The sequence below is a fragment of the Carcharodon carcharias genome, chromosome 19 (assembly GCF_017639515.1).
Source record: "Carcharodon carcharias isolate sCarCar2 chromosome 19, sCarCar2.pri, whole genome shotgun sequence".
Taxonomy (NCBI): Eukaryota; Metazoa; Chordata; class Chondrichthyes; order Lamniformes; family Lamnidae; genus Carcharodon; species Carcharodon carcharias.
This window is the reverse complement of record NC_054485.1, coordinates 95,447,009-95,466,877: the sequence shown is the minus strand read 5'-3', so window position 1 is coordinate 95,466,877 and position 19,869 is coordinate 95,447,009. Positions and strand designations below refer to the sequence as shown.

The following is a 19,869-nucleotide window of genomic DNA, read 5'->3' as shown; positions in this document are numbered from 1 at the left end:
AACAGGAATGAGCAAATCAACAACTGTAGAGATATATCAAATGGGAGGCCAAAGGTTGGACAGTTGTGAAATCCGTTAAGGGGGCAGAGCTTGTCCATAGGGTAGATACAGAAGGAGGTGGGTCAAAAGTGGTTAGGAGAACAAAAGGAAAGGGTCAGAAATGCTCTGATCATTGAGGAGACACTAGTAGATTCAGGAGATGATGAGGTTGATGGGATGGCTAAGGAATTGGGGTGGAGAATTTTGATATGGAGAGAAATGTTCAGGACACGAAGGCAATGACTTTGGAGGAGAGAAAGAAACTGAGATGAAGGCTTAAATCAAGGAGCACAAGGTGCCACCCAGTGCAGAGCCTGAGCAAGTGTATGTACAGAAAGACTTGCAAGGCTTGATTTGATGCTGCCTCACCAATAGACCAGGGATTTGGAGATTTTGAGAGTGAGGAAGAACGGTGATAGATGCTTGCTCGGCTTCCAAAGAAAGGATAGAGCAGTAGGGGATTATTGTTCAATAAGGACACAATGACAGGTGTCAGAATAGCCACAACCTTGGAAAATAGCAGGGAAAGGCAGAAAAATAGTGATGTGTTAGGTAGAGAGGCAGAAGGGAAAGGGGGAATGGAGTATAGAGGTAGGAAAGTCTTGCTACAACTGTACGGGCATTGGTGGGACTGCACCTGGTGTACTGTGTACAATTTTGATCCCTTTACATAAGGCGGAATATACTTGCATTGGGCCTCTGTGGATTGCCACCTTGTTGTGGCGGAGAGGCTTCTGTGTTCCGACAATGCCCTGAATGATGTTGCAGGAGCTCCTTGCTCCAGGTAGGGCCACCATGGTGGGGAGGGAGGTGCCAGACAAAGTGCAGTCCAAAAAGCCCTCCACGGCAGAACAGGTGAAGGCATCACCTCTCTTGCCCCCAATGTGACAATGTAACTATCTTCAAGAAGGGAGATAAATCACACTGTAGAAACTTTTGAGGTATTTCTCTCGTCCCTCCCAGGGAAAATCCTGACATGCATTCTCCTGAATCACCTACTTTCCATGGCTGAGGAAATCCTCCTAGAGACACAGTGTGGCTTTAGATCTTCCAGAGGAACCGCTGACATAGTCTTTATTGCCAGACAAATCCAAGAAAAATAAGAACACCACCAGGAACTCTTCAATGTATGCACCGACCTGACCGAAGCATTTGACACAATTAAATCACAGGGCTCTGTAGATTGTGCTCCAGAGATGTGGGTGTCTAAGAAACTTAATCACAAACTTGAAACTGCTTCCCAATGACAAAACTACAAATGTCTCGAGTGGGCAATCTTCAAACAGACATCTTCAAAATCTGGACCAGCGTCAGGCAAGGCTGACAGTGGCCATTCACCTCATCAAAGATCAGCTTCCCTCTAGTGTGAGTATTGAGTACCTCCTAGATGGAAAACTCTTTGACCTCAATTGCCTCAGTGCCAAAACGAAACTGACCACCGAAGACATTCATGATCTATGGTATGCAGTTGATTGCAGTTTCGTTGCCGATTCTACACCAGATTTGCAAGCCACACTCGATGTCTTAGATTCTGCATACAAGAGACTCAGCCTGTCTTTGATTGTTGCCAAAACAAAACTTAAGTATCAATCCAGACCTGATCAGTCAAATTTCCCATATGTTGAAGGAGAAACTTTGGAATATGTTGAGCATTTCCCATAACTTGGCAGCTACCTCTCTCAAAATTGACCATTGACAAGGAGACCCAACAAGAAAGCAGATATGCCAATTCAAGCTTCTACAAACCACAGCAGCAAGTGTTTGACAATGAAGACCTCCACAAGTCAATAGAAGTCCTAGTGTGCAGAGCAGTTGATGTTACCGCACACCTGTATTGCAGTGATTCCTGGACTATGTATAGGTGACACAGAAGAATGTGACACAGAAGAACGCTAGAAAGTTTCACCAGCAATGCCTCTGCTGTATCCTCCGGATTCAATGGGAGGATCATCGAACAAATGCTTGTGTCCTTCTTGACACCAGCTCCTCAAACATTCAGGCAAAACCCCTGCAAAATCAACTACGATGGACTGGACACTGTGTCCAGATGCCCGTAAAGTTTCTCCCCCGTCAGGTCCTGTTTTTTCAACAATCAAATGGCCAACCTTCCAGTGGAGGACAAAGGAAACGCTAGAAAGATATTCTGAAGCTCTCCCTGAGACACAGCAGTGTTGACATTAATGACTGGGAGGAGTTTGCAACCAATTGTTCAAAGTGGCGACAACTTGTTCATCAAGCTGTATCATGTTTTGAGTTCAAACACTTTAATGAGAGAAGGAAAGAAAAGGGAGCTAATCCTGCACTCTGGATCCCAGTACCTCATGTAGTGTCCTGCTCCTTGTGCCCAAAGATCTGCAGGTCAAGGATCAGCCTGTTCAGTCACATGAAGATCCACGTCAGAAACTCATGAGCCTGAGTGGAGGTCAACCTCGAATCGAAGGACAGTGCAATAACTTGCATTGGAAACAATTCAGAGATGGTCCACTAAGCTGATTCCTGGGATGAAGGGGCTGGTTTATGAGAATAGGTTAAGCAGGTTGGGCCTATCTATAGTCACTGGAGTTTAGAAGAATGAGGTGTGATCTTATTGAAACATAAAAGGTCCTGAGGGGGCTTGACAGCATAGATGCTGAGGAGGTGTTTCCTTTCTCGGGAGTATCTAGATCAAGGGGGCACCAGTTTAAATATAAGGTGTCTCCAAATTTAGACAAAGGTGAAGAAAATTTCTTCTCATTAGTCTTTGGAATTTTCTTGCACGGAGAGCAGTGGAGGCTGGGTCATTGAATATGGCCAAGGCTGAGTTAGATCTTTGATCGACAAATGGGTCCAGCATTACGGGGAGCAGGCAGAAAAGTGGAGTTAAAACCACAATCAGATCAGCCATGATCTTATTGAATGGAGAAGCAGGCTGTATGGATTGAATGGCCTACTCCTGCTTCTATTTCTTATGACCTTATAAAAGTGCCTTGGAAAGAAGAAATTAAAAATTATGATCCAAGCTGGCGTTACTACTGGACAAGTCAGATCCCAGAGCGAAACCAGGCTTGACAGATCCTAACTTCAATATTTTTTTAGAAACTGTAGAGGACAGTTACTGAACACATTCACAGAAAACCACCACTACGCTTTTAACACAAAGATTAAAACATTTATTATATAAGAAAAAATGAACTATATGACAACAAATAAAAAATTTGCAAAGATTTCAATACAAACATCAGTGAATGATTCAACTCACACACTTCCTTAGGCCTTTACAGATACATATAAATTCTTAAGTATAATACAATTTACAATATCTACCTTATACTTTCGCCTGGATCTCTGCGTACACTCAAGCTTCCCTTTCCAAGCGCACTTTTGGATCTGCGGCCGTGCCAAGCAGAACACCACAACTCCAAAGGCCCACAGTATGGAGTCACCAACCTTTATCAGTCCACCTCGGGTCCTCTGGCTTCCCTCAAGTGCACTTTGCTTCAAGTCTTCTCCCGGCAGCTTTCTCTCTTTAACTCAGAACCAATCACTCTGCTCCTTCCTCTCAACAGGATCTATTTACAATCTCTGTTTCCTGTCTTTTACCTAGGACTGTCTACTGGGACCTGTTTCTGCTCAATTCTTCTTTGTTTTGAACCTTCTCCCTGTTCCCTTCCTGTTCTCTGCTCCCTGGGACACCTTGCCCCGAGCGGCACTCCTCTTCAGCTTGCCTGACTTTCACGCCTTTTCACTTTTCCCCCCTTCTTTCCTTCTGCGCAGGCGCACAGGACTGGTTTCCAGCGGAAGTAGATACGAAAATGAACTGTGCGCGTACTCAGGGCTTTTTCCCGGCCTGAAGACGTGAAAGTCTAGGCACTGCATGTGTGCAACCTATCTCCGGCCGGCGCATGCACTGAAGAGTGAAAACATGAAAATAAAGAACTCTGCATGTGTGGCCATTCTTTGGCTGATACATGCACAGAAGGCCCTAAGCCTTGACTGCTGATTTAAAAGGTAAAATTTTTATTCCCCTTTTTCTTGGGGCTTCATGATGTTAATGGATACAAACTCCAAAGGCATTGCAGCTATTTTCTGATTTGCCACCTGCAGTGTGAGGTCCCACAAATTGCACAAAGTCTCAGGAAATTCTGCCTCATGAGGGGAAAATTCTGCCTCACGAGGGGATAGTGCCATTTACAGGTGTAAAATCTCTGACTTTATGATAGTTCCTCAAATTATAGCAGTGCTCCAGGGTGTAAGGCAGTTCTTCATTGGGAACAGTGATCGCTAATTTAAGGGAATTTCCTCACCGGAAACGGTTTTCCTCAGTTTAACCCAGATCTCCACTGAAAACGGTAATCCCAGACTCATGGCAGCTCGTCATTGGATGGATCATCAGAAGATAAAAAAAAAATGTTAAAATGTCAGCAAACAGCACTACCCCAGCAAACCCATTGGTTCAGCCAGTTTCTGTCCAGGTGAACTTATTTCTTCCTATCCTATCCTGACTATCTTTTTTCCCCACCTTGTCCAGTCTCTTCCTACCTACACCCATGACTCTACTGATGTCCTATGTCACTTCAACAGTTTCTATTTTCCTGACCTTTACTGTTTTCTTTTCACCAAGGATGTCCAATCTCTCTAATCCTCCATTGCCCACCAGGATGGTCCTCTTCTTCCTTGAATGGAGGTTCAACCAGTCTCAGCCCTTAATCAACCTTTTCCACCTGGTTGAACTTGTTCTCACATGGATTACTTTTCTCTCAACCCCACTCACTTCCTCCAAATAGTAACATCTTCTACGGAAATCTGCATGGGTCCTAACCATGCCTGCCCTTTTGTGGGATATGTGGAACATTCTTTGCTCCATTCCTACTCATGCTCCCTCCCCCACCTTTTTCTGGTACGTTGACGACTGTATCAGTGCCTCTTCCTGCTCTCCCCCTGAACTGGAAGTTTGTTGTCTTTGTTTCCAATTTACACCTTTCTCTCACCTTCACATTGTGCATCACTGACCCATCCCTTCCCTTCCTTGATTTCTTGGCCTCTGTTCCTGGGGATAAGCTATTAGTTAATATGCACTACCACAGCTACTTTTGACTACTCATGCTCACACCCAGCTTCCTTAAGGATTCGATTCCATTCTCCCAGTTTCTCCATCTCTGTCACATCTGTTCAGATGATGCAACTTTCCATACTAGTGCTTCTGATGTCTTCCTTGTTCTTAACCGAGGATTCCTCCCAGCATGGTTGACACGGCCTTTCACACGTTTGATCTATTTTGTACACTTCTGCTCTCACCCTTTCTCCTTGCTCCCAGAACCATATGATTTCCTTAGCCTCAGCTTCCACCCCACCAGTCTCCTCCATTTCTGTCATCTCCAGTGTGATGCCACCACAAAACAGATCTTCCTCTGTCCTCCCCATTCTGCATTCTGAGGGGACTGTTCCCTCTAAGATGCCCTGGTCTACTCCTCAGTCACTTTCAACATCTGTTCCCTTTCCAATGGCACTTTTCACACAAGCACAGGCGAAGCAACATGTGAAATAAAAACAGAAAAAGCTGGAAAAACTCAGGTCTGGCAGCACCTGGAGACAGAGAGGAAGAAAAGAGAAGCGACGCGAAAAAGAGAAGAGAAGCGACGTGAAAAAAAGAGAAGCGACAAAGAGAAGAGAAGCGACGAAGAGAAGAGAAGCGACGAAGAGAAGAGAAGCGACGAAGAGAAGAGAAGTGACGAAGAGAAGAGAAGCGACGAAAAGAGAAGCGACGAAAAGAGAAGCGACGAAGAGAAGAAAGAGAAGAGGAGAGGAGAGAAGAGGAGAGGAGAGGAGAGAGAAGAGGAGAGAGAAGAAAGAGAAGAGGAGAGAGAAGAAAGAGAAGAGGAGAGAGACAACGTTTTGAGTACATATGACTCTTCTTCAGAGCTCTTTCCACAGATGCTGCCAGACCTGCTGAGTTTTTCCAGTGTTTTCTGTTTTTATTTCAGATTTCCAGCATCTGCAGCATTTTGTTTTTATCTTAGGCGCGACACCTGCCCTTTTATCTCCTCCCTTCTCACCATTCAGGGCTCCAAACATTCCTTTCAAGTGAAAAAGCAATTTACGTATACATCTTTTAATTTAGTATACTACATTTGCTGCTCGCAATGTGATCTCCTTTGGACACCAAACACAAGACCGGGCGACCGATTTGTGGAGCTCCTCTGTTCAGTCCGCGAGGATGGCCAAGAGCTTCCTGTCACTTGTCAATTCAATTCTCCTACTTGCTTACACTCTGACCTCTCTGCCCATGACCTGTGACAGTGTTCCAGTGAAGATCCCTGCACACTGGAGCAGCACCTCATCTTTTGATTTGGCACTCTAAAGCCCTCTGGATTCATCAATGTTGTATTCAACAATTTTAGATCATAACCTCTGCCTTCATGTTGTTTCATGATTTTTCTTTCTGGTGGTTCGCTTTTTTTTTTCTTGTTTCCTTCTTTCTTCCTTTACTTTGCATTCAGATGGGGGCTATCCAGTCAATCACTCTTCATCAGGATCATTTTTTTATTTCTTTACTTTCCCCTTCATCACTCCCCACTCCTTTGTAATAAAAATGAAAATGCTGGAAACACTCAGCAGGTCTGGCAGCATCTGTGGAGAGAAACAGAGTTCACTGGCATAATTTTACGCCCCACCCCACCCACCGGGTGGGATTTTCTGGTTCCCTCCCGAAGTCAATGGACTTTTGAATGGCTCGCTGCATTTTCCTGCCCTGCCTGTCATGATGGGGGCCGTAAAATTCCACTGAACGTTTCAAATCAATGACTCTTCTTCACTGCTTTGGGCCTTTGTATCTTGGAATCTTTTGTCATTTAATCTCTCATCCCATTACATTGTCACAGACCTTCCCCTTTTGCTCTTCCTTCCCCTTTCTTTCACTTGCTCAAAACTTATTGTATTTCTATCTTTCCACAGTTCTGATGACAGATTATCCCTGTCAGTGTCTTATCAAATTACATTACTAAGGTTTGTTAATGTCATTTACATTATTAAGCGAAACAGATGATGGATATTTGAACACTTATAAATGGGAGATAGCTGAAGTACTGGGTATATGTGTGGAGTGTTGACACTGAACAGAGTCAATAAACTCTCTCATCAAGGAAAGGCTCTAGTTTTGACTTAGTCTTAGATTTGACTTCACCAACCGGCTCGGGCCCTGTTAAACACTGGTAGCAGGGAAATGTTGGTCTAAAGGTGAAGTATGGAAACCAAGGTACTTTTTCAGGCAGAAGATTGTAATTGGAGCTACTTTGTTGAAGAATGACTGAAACCAAGTGTAAAGTATCAGGGTATGATTTTCCGCTGTTGTTCTGTGAAACTGAACGTTATGATGAATGGAAGAATGAAGCAGATATATGGATGTGGGTTACATCCTTACCAAAGATAAAGCAAGGTATGGCCTTGGCACCTTTGCTTCCCAACAGAAGCAGGAGTAGGTGCAAGTATTTTTGGAGCTAGAAGCTCATCACCTGGACACCAAGTAAGGTTTGGATAACCTCTTAAAATTTGAGGGCAAAATTTATAAGAAAGCTGATCTGTTAAATGCATATGAGACATAGGCAGACTTTGATTAAGTTAGCAGGATGGACAGTTATTCCATAGAAGAATATATCACTTAATTTAACAGGTTATACGCAAGATTACAGAAATTTTACTTGGAGATCCCTAATTCAGAGCTTGCTTTCAAATTGTTGGATTGTGCTAAAGCATTGAACATGAATAGGCTCTTGACTGGAGTTAGCTTCTCAGAAGATACCCTTCTGGCGCTTTTTGGGAAGCATTCATTGCCAGCCACATTGATGGCACCAATGGGACCTTCAGCAGTAATGCAAAAGATGGAGGATGGAAGCATTTCGAGACCGTTTTGATATGGGTTGAAGATTGATCTTGCTAGCATAAAGGAAATATTAGAAAGAAGAGAGATTTCCAAAATAAAATAGGTGGTTGCAAGTCACCCAACTGTCAGAATGTTTTACGAAGAGAGGTGGTTGCTCCAAGGAACTATTATAAGTACTGGAAGAGGAATGCCTTGTGTTATAATAAGGATATTGAAAACCAATATTTTCTTTGATTACCATGTATAAACAATTACAAAGCAAAGAAAAAACTTTTCTTTAAAGGGGGGGGGGGGGGAATATGGGATCTATTAATGATTGGTTGTACCATAGTGTGAGACATAGAAGATGAAAAAAAATTCTTGTTTATTTTCAATTAGTTTGAAAAATTGTTGTGTTTTCAAAAGTTTTCAATTAAAGAAAGCAGGGAATCTGTCAACATCTTTTCAATTACATTATGTGAAAGAGGTGATGGGTAGTTAAACACATATAAATAGGGGATAGCTGGGACACTAAAATAAAAGCAAAAAAACTGCAGATGCTGGAAATCCAAAACAAAAACAAAAATACCTGGAAAAACTCAGCAGGTCTGACAGCATCTGCGGAGGGGAGCACAGTTAACGTTTCGAGTCCGAATGACCCTTAAACAGAACTAAGTAAAAATAGAAGAGAGGTGAAATATAAGCTGGTTTAGAGGGTGGGGGGGGGGGGGGTGGTGTTGGTGGGACAAGTAGAGCCAGTGATTAGGTGGAGATAGCCAAAAAGTGTCACAGACAAAAAGATGTTGAAGGTGGTGATATTATTTAAGGAATGTGCTAATTAAGGGTAGAAAGCAGGACAAGCAAGGTACAGAGAGCCCTAGTGGGGGTGGGGTGAAGGAATCGATAAAGGCTAAAAGGTAGAGATAAAACAATGGATGGAAATAGATTTAAAAATAATGGAAATAGGGGGGAAAAGAAAAATCTATATAAATTATCAGAAAAAAAGGAGGGGCATTGGAAAGGGGGTGGGGACAGATCTAAAATTGTTGAACTCAATATTCAGTCCGGAAGGTTGTGAAGTGCCTAGTCAGAAGATGAGGTGCTGTTCCTCCAGTTTGCATTGAGCTTCACTGGAACAATGCAGCAGGCCAAGGACGGACATGTGGGCATGAGAGCAGGGTGGAGTGTTGAAATAGCAAGTGACAGGGAGGTCTGGGTAATGCTTGTGGACAGTACGAAGGTGTTCTGCAAAGCAGTCACCCAGTGTGTGTTTGGTCTCTCCAATGTAGAGGAAACCGCATTGGAAGCAACGAATGCAGTAGACTAAATTGAGGGAAGTGCAAGCGAAATGCTGCTTCACTTGAAAGGAGTGCTTGGGCCCTTGGACGGTGAGGAGAGGGGAAGTGAAGGGGCAGGTGTTGCACCTTCTGCGGTTGCATGGGAAGGTGCCATGGGAGGGGGTTGAGGAGTAGGGGGTGATGGAGGAGTGGACCAGGCTGTCTCGGAGGGAACAATCCCTGCGGAATGCCGCAGGGGGGATGGGGTGAGGGGAATATATGTTTGGTGGTGGCATCATGCTGGACTTGGCGGAAATGGCAGAGGATGATCCTTTGAATGTGGAGGCTGGTGGGGTGATAAGTGAGGACAAGGGGGACCCTATCATTGTTCTGGGAGGGAGAGGAAGGTGTGAGGGCAGATGCGCGGGAGATGGGCCGGATACGGTTGAGGGCCCTGTCAACCACTGTGGGTGGAAAACCTCGGTAAAGGAAGAAGGAAGACCTGTCAGAGGAACTGTTTTTGAAAATGGCATCATCAAAACAGATGCAATGGAGGCAAAGGAACTGAGAGAATGGGATGGAGTCCTTACAGGAAGCGGGGTGTGAGGAGCTGTACTCAAGGTAGCTGTGGGAGTCAGTAGGCTTGTAATGAATATTGGGGAACAGTCTATCACCAGAAGTTCGGACAGAGAGGTCAAGGAAGGGAAGGGAAGTGTCAGAGATGGACCATGTGAAAATGATGGAAGGGTGGAAATTGGAAGCAACATTAATAAATTTTTCCAGGTCCAGACAAGAGCACGAAGCAGCACCGAAGTAATCATCGATGTATCAGAGAAAGAGTTGTGGGAGGGGGCTGGAGTAGGACTGGAACAAGGAATGTTCCACATACCCCATAAAGAGACAGGCATAGCTGGGGCCCATGCGGGTACCCATAGCCACAGCTTTTATTTGGAGGAAGTGAGAGGAGTTGAAGGAGAAATTGTTCAGTGTGAGAACAAGTTCAGCCAGACGGAGGAGAGTAGTGGTGGATGGGGATTGTTCGGGTCTCTGTTCAAGGAAAAAGCGGAGAGCCATCAGACCATCCCGGAGGGGGATGGAGGTATAGAGGGATTGGTGAAGAGGAGGCGGTTGGGGCCAGGGAACTGGAAATTGTTGATATGATGTACGGTGTCAGAGGAATCACAGATGTAGGTGGGAAGGGACTGGACAAGGAGAGAGAGAATGGACTCAAGATAGCAAGAAATGAGTTCCATGGGGCAGGAATAGGCTGACATGATCGGTCTGCTGGGACAGTTCTGTTTGTGGATTTTGGGTAGAAGGTTGAAGCAGGCTGTCCAAGGTTGGGAGACTATCAGGTTGGAAGCTGTGGAAGGAAGATCTCCAGAGGAGAGGAGGTCAGTAACAGTCCTGGAAACAATGGCTTGATGTTCAATGGTAGGGTCATGGTCCAGGGGGAGGTAGGAGGAAGTGTCTGCGAGTTGACGCTCAGCCTCTGCGAGGTAGAAGTCAGTGTGCGAAACAACAACAGCACCACCCTTGTCAATGAGTTTGATGACAATGTTAGGTTTGGACCTGAGAGAACGGAGTGCAGCAAGTTCAGAGTGAGACAGGTGAGAGTGGGTGAGAGGAGCAGAGAAATTGAGACGACTAATGTCACACCAACAGTTCTCAATGAAAAAATGAAGAGAAGGTAAGGATCCAGAGGGAGGGGTCCAGATGGAGGGGAGAATATTGGAGGCAGGTAAAAGGATCCATTGAACGGGGAGAGGACTCCTGCCCAAAGAAGTGAGCACGGAGACGAAGGCGGCAGAAGAAGAGTTCAGCATTATGCCGAGCCCGAAATTCATTGAGATGAGGGCGTAAGGGTATAAAACTAAGTCCTTTGCTGAGCACTGAACGTTCAGCATCGGAGAGCACCTCATCTTCCGACTAAGCACTTTACAGCCTTCCATTGAATATTGAGTTCAACCATTTTAGATCTGTCCCCACCCCCTTTCCAATGCCCCCACTTTTTTTCCAATAATTTATATAGATTTTTCTTTTCCCACCTATTTCCATTATTTTTCAATGTATTTCCATCCATTGTTTTATCTCTACCTTTTAGCCTTTTTCGATTCCTTCACCCCACCCCCACTAGGGCTATCTGTACCTTGCTTGTCCTGCTTTCTACCCTTAATTAGCACATTCCTTAGATAATAACACCACCTTCAAAACCTCTATGTCCTTTTGTCTGTGACATCTTTTGGCTATCTTCACCTATCACTGGCTCTACTTGTGTTCCCCCCCGCCCCCCCCATAGTGGGACACTATGTGTGTGTGAGGGGTGTTGACACTGGACAAAGTCAGAAAGCTCTCTCAGCAAGGAAAGGTTCTTGTTTTGACTTCATTAACTGGCTTGGGCCCTGTTAAACAATCTCAACTTGAGTTGTTAACCCTGTTTCTCTCCACAGATGCTGCCTGATGTGTTGAGTATTTCCAATGTTTTCTGTTTTCATTTCAGACTTCCAGCACCTGCAGTATTTTGTCTAAGTAACGTAAAGATTCACTTTTGTTTACCATCTATGAAAAATGAAGAAAGTAACAGTTCATCACACTTGACAATATCCATTTGATTTGCCTCTTTAAAAGAAGCTTTCAATTGATTTTTTTCCTTTCTTTTTAGACATGAACAAGTGTTATGACATGGCAGATGCTGTGTGCCAGGAAGGTCAAATCCATGAGGGAAACTTGGTCACGCTATCACAACGGTTTTGCAATTTGTATTTATTACGAGATGCATGTACTGAATTCAAAAGTAATAAGTCCACCATGACCGTTAGAGATCTTAAAAATAAATTAAAATATTAAAATAAAAAATTAAGCATATACATTAGACTACAATTACTACTATAATAATAATTCCAAAAATTCCTGATTAATCTGACTCCCAGTTACACCCCCTCCCCCCTTTAAGGCAAAGGTCCCCAATAGATTTTAGATTTAAAACAAACTCAGCAAGTTAACACAATACCCTGGAGAATGGAATTCCAAAAGGCTTTCCTCTCTCTTCAGTTTTGGTAGACAGGATACTTAGGCACAAATGCTGGAGACTTCATTAAGGCTATTTTTTTTTTGGAAAAACATACTCTATTCATAAAATATCTGAAAGAACATTGCAAAATATTTCTAAATGGCCATCACAAAAAGTGCAATCAGATTCAACTTTTACACATGGATCACGAGGTGCTTCAATACCGAAAGGGAGTTCACGAGCCCTCCGATCCCGCAGCGACCACAGGAGACTCAAGGGTCTTTCACCGGTTTTATTCAGGCATATGCAGGGGAGACTGTATCCATACAAGATGGGCAAGATGGGTACAAGCTCCCCGAGTGGTTACATTTCCTTCCAGTTATATTTTTCCCTTATCTTACCTTATTTGCAGGCACCAATGATCAATGTATACATCTCATTTACACACACAATTAGTTTCGTCTATCCTATTCATTCAAACACATAACTAGTTTTGTCTATCCTATTATCTTCGATGTGTACATGTTTCTTAGCCTTGTTGCAGGACCCAAGCATTTTTTACATATACTTAGTTTGGTCTATCCTATTATCTTCGAAATACTCGTACATGATTACATTATCCATTGCTATTCAATGTATGCACACAGTCCTTGTTTCTTATCTGGTCCAGACTATGACTTCGGGTTTATCAAAAGCCATCTCTTTGTCTATTGTATTTGATTTTTAGCCCTTCCCCCCCCTTCAATCAATGAATATTACAGGCATTTCAATATGATCATTACAGTCAGTCAGACAGTGCAATAATATTGGAGTTATCGACATAAATCATGCTGCACTCTGAGGTGCTTCAATGCAATTATGATACATTTAGTATTCACTACATACAGTCTGAGAGGCCTATGGAATTCCCAGTCCCTCGGCGCACTGTGGCAGAAAGGTCTTAGACAGTGACCTTTCCCCATTGCGCCTTTGCGGCAGCTGCCCCAAGCTTTAGTGCGTCCCTCAGCACCTTGGAATGTGCCAGTCTGCAACATTCATTCGGGGACAACTCTTTGCACTGGAAGACCAACAAATTTCAGGCAGGCCAAAGAGTATTGATGATCCTCCAGCTGCAGTTGATGTTTGTCTCGGTGTGTCCCCCTGGGAACAGCCCATAGAGCACAGAGTCCTGTGTCACAGAACTGCTCGGGATGAACCTTGACAAAAACCACTGCATCTTTCTCCAGACCATCTTAGCAAAGGTACATTCCACAAAGCTTTTCTCCAGCTTCAGTAGATAGCTGACTTATGTACAAATGCTGGAGGCTTCATTCAGGCTATTTCACACACTCCTGTTAAATCTTACATGGCCTTCTCCTTCCACCTTGCCTCTCATTCTCCTTTACATTATGTTTCTCTCTTTTCTGTATCTTCTTAATAATATAAAACTTCCATGTTGCCAATATTGCCATGAACATGTGGGAAAAATAAACACATTCCTTAGCCTTGCTTATCTGGCTAGTTGTAAACAGACTGAGATTGCTTTGAAATCGAAATATCCCTTCATTTATTTAAAAATGCAAATTCCCTTCACACCTTACATGCTAAGCCAGCATCCATGTTTATTCATTAGCATGTCAAGCAGCTAGCTTCTTGTGATGATTTAAACTTGCAGTCTACTTGACTCCAAATATAACTAACTCTCACACAGATAGACTTAACTATACTTACCACTATAAACCTACTTCACAATAAACCAGAAAAATATTATGAAAAATATTATACTTTTATGGCAACGAGTTTTATCATTCAAGTTTGTATTATAAACCTTAAAATTGTCTAGTTTTAATAAACATTTTTATTATGCACTATGCAGTAATATTTGGCATTTGTGACAGCAATTTAAATGCTTTCTATGAATGCAGCACTTCCAGTATTTCCCCTGTTTTCTAATTTTAGCCTCTTTTCAAGAGTGCATTTATTGTAATTAGATAAAGGCAAATTGGTTATAAAATTTTAACTGACATCACTCTGGAATATTAATTTAATGTTGTACATTTTGCCTACAAGTAGAGATTTACTTTTTATTGCCCTATTAAAATATTAAACAAAGCGTAGCTTAGGAAAAATAATCCCTTTGTGTATCACTAGGGTGAAACAACCCACTCTGGACATGCATATATTTTACTTAATACTGAAGCACATCCCTATTCTCCCTAAAAATTACATTTGAACAGCAAAACAAAAATAAAACAGTATTTTCATTTCTGACTACAATGATGTGTGGAAGCTACAGATTTGTCTATTTATTAAAGGTTTAGAGCACCAGCTGCATTTCTAACTTGTCACCTGTATTTGATACCAATACTTACAATATATTCATGCTTGTCAGAATCTTTTACATCGGGGATTTGAGATGGAGTTCTAGTTCTCTGTTCACAGCTTTTTTTACCTGTTGGTGGTCAACATACAAATACAATGAGTTGGCGGTCAACATACAAATACAATGAGTTGTATTGAAGAGAAAATTAAGTGAGCAAAGGTTCTCAATAAATAGCCGATCAGGACATCAGTCCATAGGGGAGAACTTTCCCCATGTTGGGCAGGCTGGTCGGGAGTGGGCACGGGCATCTTAAGATTTGGGCATCGCTGGCTAGGCAAGCATTTATTGACCATCCCTAATTCCCCTTGAGAAGGTGATGGTGAGCTGGCTTCTTGAACTACTGCAGTCCATGTACACCCACTGTGCTGTTAGGAAGGGAGTTCCAGGATTTTGATCCAATGACAGTGAAGGAACGGCGATATATTTCCAAGTCATGATGGTGAGTGGCTTGGAGGGATTATTCCAGGTGGTGGTTTTCCCATTTATCCGCTGCCCTTGTCCTTCTAGGTGGTAATGACCATGGCTTTGGAAAGTGCTGTCCAAGGAGCCTTGGTGAATTCCTGCAATGCATCTTGTAGATGATACACAATTCTGCCACTGTGCTTCGGTAGTGGAGGGAGTGAATGTTTGTGGATGTGGTGCCAATCAAGTGGGCTGCTTTGTCCTGCATGTTGTCAAGCTTCTTGAGTGTTGTTGGAGCTGCACACATCTAAGCAAGTGAGAGTATTCCATCACACTCCTGACTTGTGCCTTGTAGATTGTGGACAGGCTAAATGGTGAGAGATTGCAGAGTTCTGATACGCAGAGGGATCCGGGTGTCTTAGTGCATGAATTGCAAAAGGCTAGTATGTACTTACAGCAAGTAATTAGGAAAGCTAATAGAATATTATCGTCTATTGCGAAGGGAATTGAATACAAAAGTAAGGGGGGTTATGCTTCAGTTGTACAGGGCATTGGTGAGACCACGTGTGGAGAACTATAGTATTGGTCTCCTTATTTAAGGAAGGATGTAAATGAGTTGGAAGCAGTTCAGAGAAGTTTACTTGACTAAAATCTGGAATTGGAGGGTTGTCTTAATGAAGAAAGGTTGGACGGGCTACACTTGTAAGCGCTGGAGTTTAGAAGAGTAAGAGGTGACTTAATTGAAACAAAAAGATCCTGAAGGGTCTTGACAAAGTGGATGTGGAGAGGATCTTTCCTCTTGTGGGAGAATCTAGAACTAGGGGCCACAGTTTAAAAATAAGGGGTCACCCACTTAAGACAGAGATGAGGAGAAAAAGTAAGGAATAATAAGTTACTAGCTAGGGCCAGAGAAAGGGAGAAAGTAAGAATGTTTAAATTAGGGTTAATATGCATGTACGTGAATGCACAGAGTGTGGTTTGTCAGATTGATGAGTTACAAACAAATTAAAAGCAGAGATATGATGTTGAGACCATGACAGAACTGGCTCAAAGAAGGTCAGGACAAAAGAGCTGAACTGAGAATGACTGCCCTTGAGATCAAGGCAGCATTTGACCGAGTGCAGCAACAAGGAGCCCTAGCAAAATTAAAATCAATGTGAAGCAGGAGGCAAATTCTCCGCTGGTTGGAGTCGTACCTAACACTAAAGGAAGATGGTTGTTTTTGTTTAAGGTCAATCAGCTCAGTTCCCAGGACATTGTTGCAGGAGTTCCTCAGGGTAGTGTCTGAGACCCAATCATCTTCAGCTGCTTCATCAATGACCTACCCTCCATCATAAAGTCAGAGGTGGGGATATTCATTGGTGAGTGCACATGTTCAGCACCATTCATGGCTCCTCAAATACTGAAGCAGTCCATGTCTATATCAAAAAGACCATTTCCAAGAAGAAAGAATCCAACCATCGCCCATGACGTTCAATGACATTAGCATCACTGTATCCCCCACTATCATCCTGGGAGTTGCCATTGACCAAAAATTGAACTGGACTAGCCATATAAATACTGTGGCTACAAGAGCCGGTCAGAGGCTATGAATTCTGTGGCGAGTAACTCACCTCCTGAATTATTTTGGCTGTCAGCGGAAACAACCACTCTGAACCTTTTCCATTTAATGGCTTGTTTCCTCGAGCACTTGGAATTTCAGAGTCTTTGCTTCTGGCTCCTCCATTCCCTCACAGACGCATTCAATCACTGGCTCATCAGCCTTTGACTCTGATTGCTTGGAACAAGTGGGAACACCACTGCCTGCAAGTTCCTCTTTTTAGTTACTTACTATCATGACTTGGACACGTTTTTTACAGGACGGGCTGGATGGATCAGAGGGTTCTTATCTGTCCTTTTATTGTTTCTGTTTCGCCATTCTTTCATGATTGCTTGCGCAAAATCCTGGAAATTACTGCCCAGCCCGCTCCTCCCTATGTAACAGCATTGTGGGAGCACCTTCGCTACATTGACTTGAACAGCTCACCATCTTCTCAAGGACAAATGGGGATGGGCTATAAATGCTGGTCTTGCCAGTGATGCCCACATGGCAAGAGTGAAGTTTTTTTTTTAAAACAAAAGAATTTACTGACAGAGTTGGCCCTCTCATCAAGGTTTTCCTAGACATATGAAAAAGCAGCAAGAAGAACATCTGCAAGGTTCTGAAGCAACTCTTAAGTGACCACATTCTCACCCTGAATGGCAACAGGAAGGGGCTGATTTACACCTCTCCAATTTTGAAGAGAAAAATAACAGCATTGAATTGGGGAGATAGTATTGCACATTTAAATTTCTCTTGATGAAAGGGCCAAATCTGTCAGTAAATTCTTTTTCTTTTTTTTAAAAAAAAAATTTCATTCTCGCCATGCGGGCATCACTGGCAAGACCAGCACTTACAGCCCATCCCCATTCGTCACATTTCATTATGGTTCAAATTATGGTGTTTCTTCCATATTTGAAAGTCAGATTCAGCATTGGTAGGTTAAGTTCCAAAGACTCCAGCGTTTTTTTTTAAACTCAGGCAAAAATGGAACCCCGGGAAGAATATGCATCAGAGTCCTTATGAGAATGCTGACCAGAAGATTGATTAGTCGTTGAAACATTTATCCAACGTGGAATCAATTGGCAGCCGATCTGGCCAATCCCCAGATAGAAAAACCGGGGGGAGATTGGAGACCAAGTTTTTAGCCTCCTGTTGAGCTAAGAAGTTAAATCAGGGAAGTCTAGAGCTGATCAGCTTCAGAGAAATTACTAAGAAGAAAGGTGTATTTAGCCTGCTAACAGAGAGGGTGCAAATGCTTTGTTTTCTATGTGATGAGGAGCATTATAAAATAGCTTAGAATTTTCTCGTCCACATACATTTTGCAAAACAAATCAGCCCATTAGTTTAGAATTGGCTTCATTGTACAAGAACGCTCATCACTCAGGCCAGGATTTTCTGGCCTTTTGTGGTGGGACCCAGCCAAAAGTCCATTGACTCACGGCAAGACTGGATGATCCCGGCCGGGTGAAAATCCTGCCCTCAGATTTTCAGGAGTTTGGAGAACCAGGTGTGGGTGACGTGCGAAATTAAGCATCATCAACAGCAACTTATAACACCTTTAACGTAACAAAGTGTCCCAAGGCACTTCAGGGTAGCGTTATAAAACAAAAGATTACATTGAACCATAGTGAGAGATATTAGGTCAGATGACCAAAAGCTTGACAAAGAGGTAAGTTTTAAGGATGTCTTAAAGGAGGAAAGCTAGATCGAGGGGGGTGGTGGGGAGGTGGGTGTAGGCAGAATATTACAGAGATTAGGGCCTAGGTAACCAAAAGCACAGCTACCTATTGTGGAGCGATTAAAATCAGGGATTCTCAAATGGCAGAATTAAAAGAGCACAGATAACTTGGAGGGTGTGTGTGGGTGGAGAAGATTGCAGAGATAAGGGGCCAAATTTTTTTGACTGACTGACTGACTACGTACGTACGTACTAGCACTTGGGACCTGGATGCACACGATCTGTTCCCATTTCCCACAGATCCCATTTTTGCCAGGAGTGGAACAGCGACAGGGTCTGATTCACGCTTGAGGGAAACCCAAACTCAGCAGCTGTCAGAGAGAGTTAAGAAAAAGTCTTCCCCAGCGGTTTTAATGATTGTTTGTTGACTTTTCCCTCAGGGTTATTTGTGAATGTTTGGCTGAATTCAAAAAGCTATAATCATCCCAGCAGGGGTTCTGGGTTCACAGAGATAAAAACAAAAAACTGCGGATGCTGGAAATCCAAAACAAAAACAGAATTACCTGGGAAAAACTCAGCAGGTCTGGCAGCATCAGCGGAGAAGAAAAGAGTTGACGTTTCGAGTCCCTCAAAGGGTCATGAGGACTCGAAACGTCAACTCTTTTCTTCTCCGCCGATGCTGCCAGACCTGCTGAGTTTTTCCAGGTAATTTTGTTTTTGTTCTGGGTTCACAGTTTAAAGAGCTTAAAGAGCCTATTAAGAGTTTAACTGCCTTTTATGTTGTATGAACAGAAGTATAAGAGTTTATTCACTTGAGATTTAAAAGGTTTGAATGGGTTTCAAGAAAGGACGTTTTGATTTCAAATAGTGAAGGTCACATTAGCTTTTTGAACTTTATTTTATTGCATCTCAACATGACTCCTGACGTCCATGGTGGATACTGGGTGAGTTGGCATGAAGTGAATAAGACCTATGGGGCGCTGGGGTGGGGGGAGACATGAGAAGTTATGGAAGGTATAAGAGCAAAGGGGATGGGTGGGAAGCATGAGTTGGCATTGGTTGGCATGGGGGCTCTAAGGAGCCATGGTGGGCAGAGGGGGTGAGCCAGAATGGGTTGACATGGGGCAGTAAGGGGTCATAAGTGTGGGACGGGGGCAAGTGTTGGCATGGAAGTGGTATGGAGAGTTGATAGGAAGATGAGGGGGTTTGAGGAATAAGGGCTAGAGGGCTTAAAAACTCACAATACAACTGGGATGAAGTCGTCTAACCAGGTGCCTATACTCCCCTTCCAGGCCAAAGAGCCTGACTTAATCTTGTACCCTCCTCCGACACACCTCCCAAACTGAAAATTAAATTTCACCACTTTGGGGCCTTTCTGCTGAGGCATGGGTGGTGAGTCAGGGAACTTCTTGAATCAAGCTGCCCAGTTCGGTGGTGCAAATCTGGGCAAGGGAGAGGCAAGCACAAGGAGGGATTTGAAAACAAGCCTGAGAATTTTCAAATCAAGGCATTGCTTGACCGAAACCAATGCACATCAGCAAGCACGAGGATGATGGGGTATTGTGATTTGGAACAAGTTACAAGGGCAGCAGTGTTTTGGATGACCTCAACTTTATGGAGGGTAGAATTTGGAAGACTAGCCAGGAATGCATTGGAATTGTCAAGGCTAGAGATAACGATGGCTC

General features: G+C 43.3%; 1 protein-coding gene across 5 annotated transcripts in view; it reads right to left on the bottom strand.

Moving 5' to 3' along the window:
• The window catches only part of LOC121291659 (hepatocyte cell adhesion molecule-like), a 65,545-nt gene that overhangs the window by 17,819 nt on the left and 27,857 nt on the right, over window positions 1-19,869 (bottom strand). For 2 of the 5 annotated variants that reach the window (XM_041213144.1, XM_041213149.1), the window contains 2 exons: window positions 14,512-14,591; window positions 6,159-6,645 (listed from right to left, as the gene is read on the bottom strand). In XM_041213144.1, coding sequence (XP_041069078.1) covers window positions 6,559-6,645; window positions 14,512-14,591 — 167 coding nt within the window. In that variant the 3' untranslated portion in view covers window positions 6,159-6,558. Of the gene's footprint in view, window positions 1-6,158; window positions 6,646-11,494; window positions 11,710-14,511; window positions 14,592-19,869 lie in introns of those variants that run through there. The other 3 variants (XM_041213148.1, XM_041213145.1, XM_041213147.1) reach the window with 2 other exon arrangements.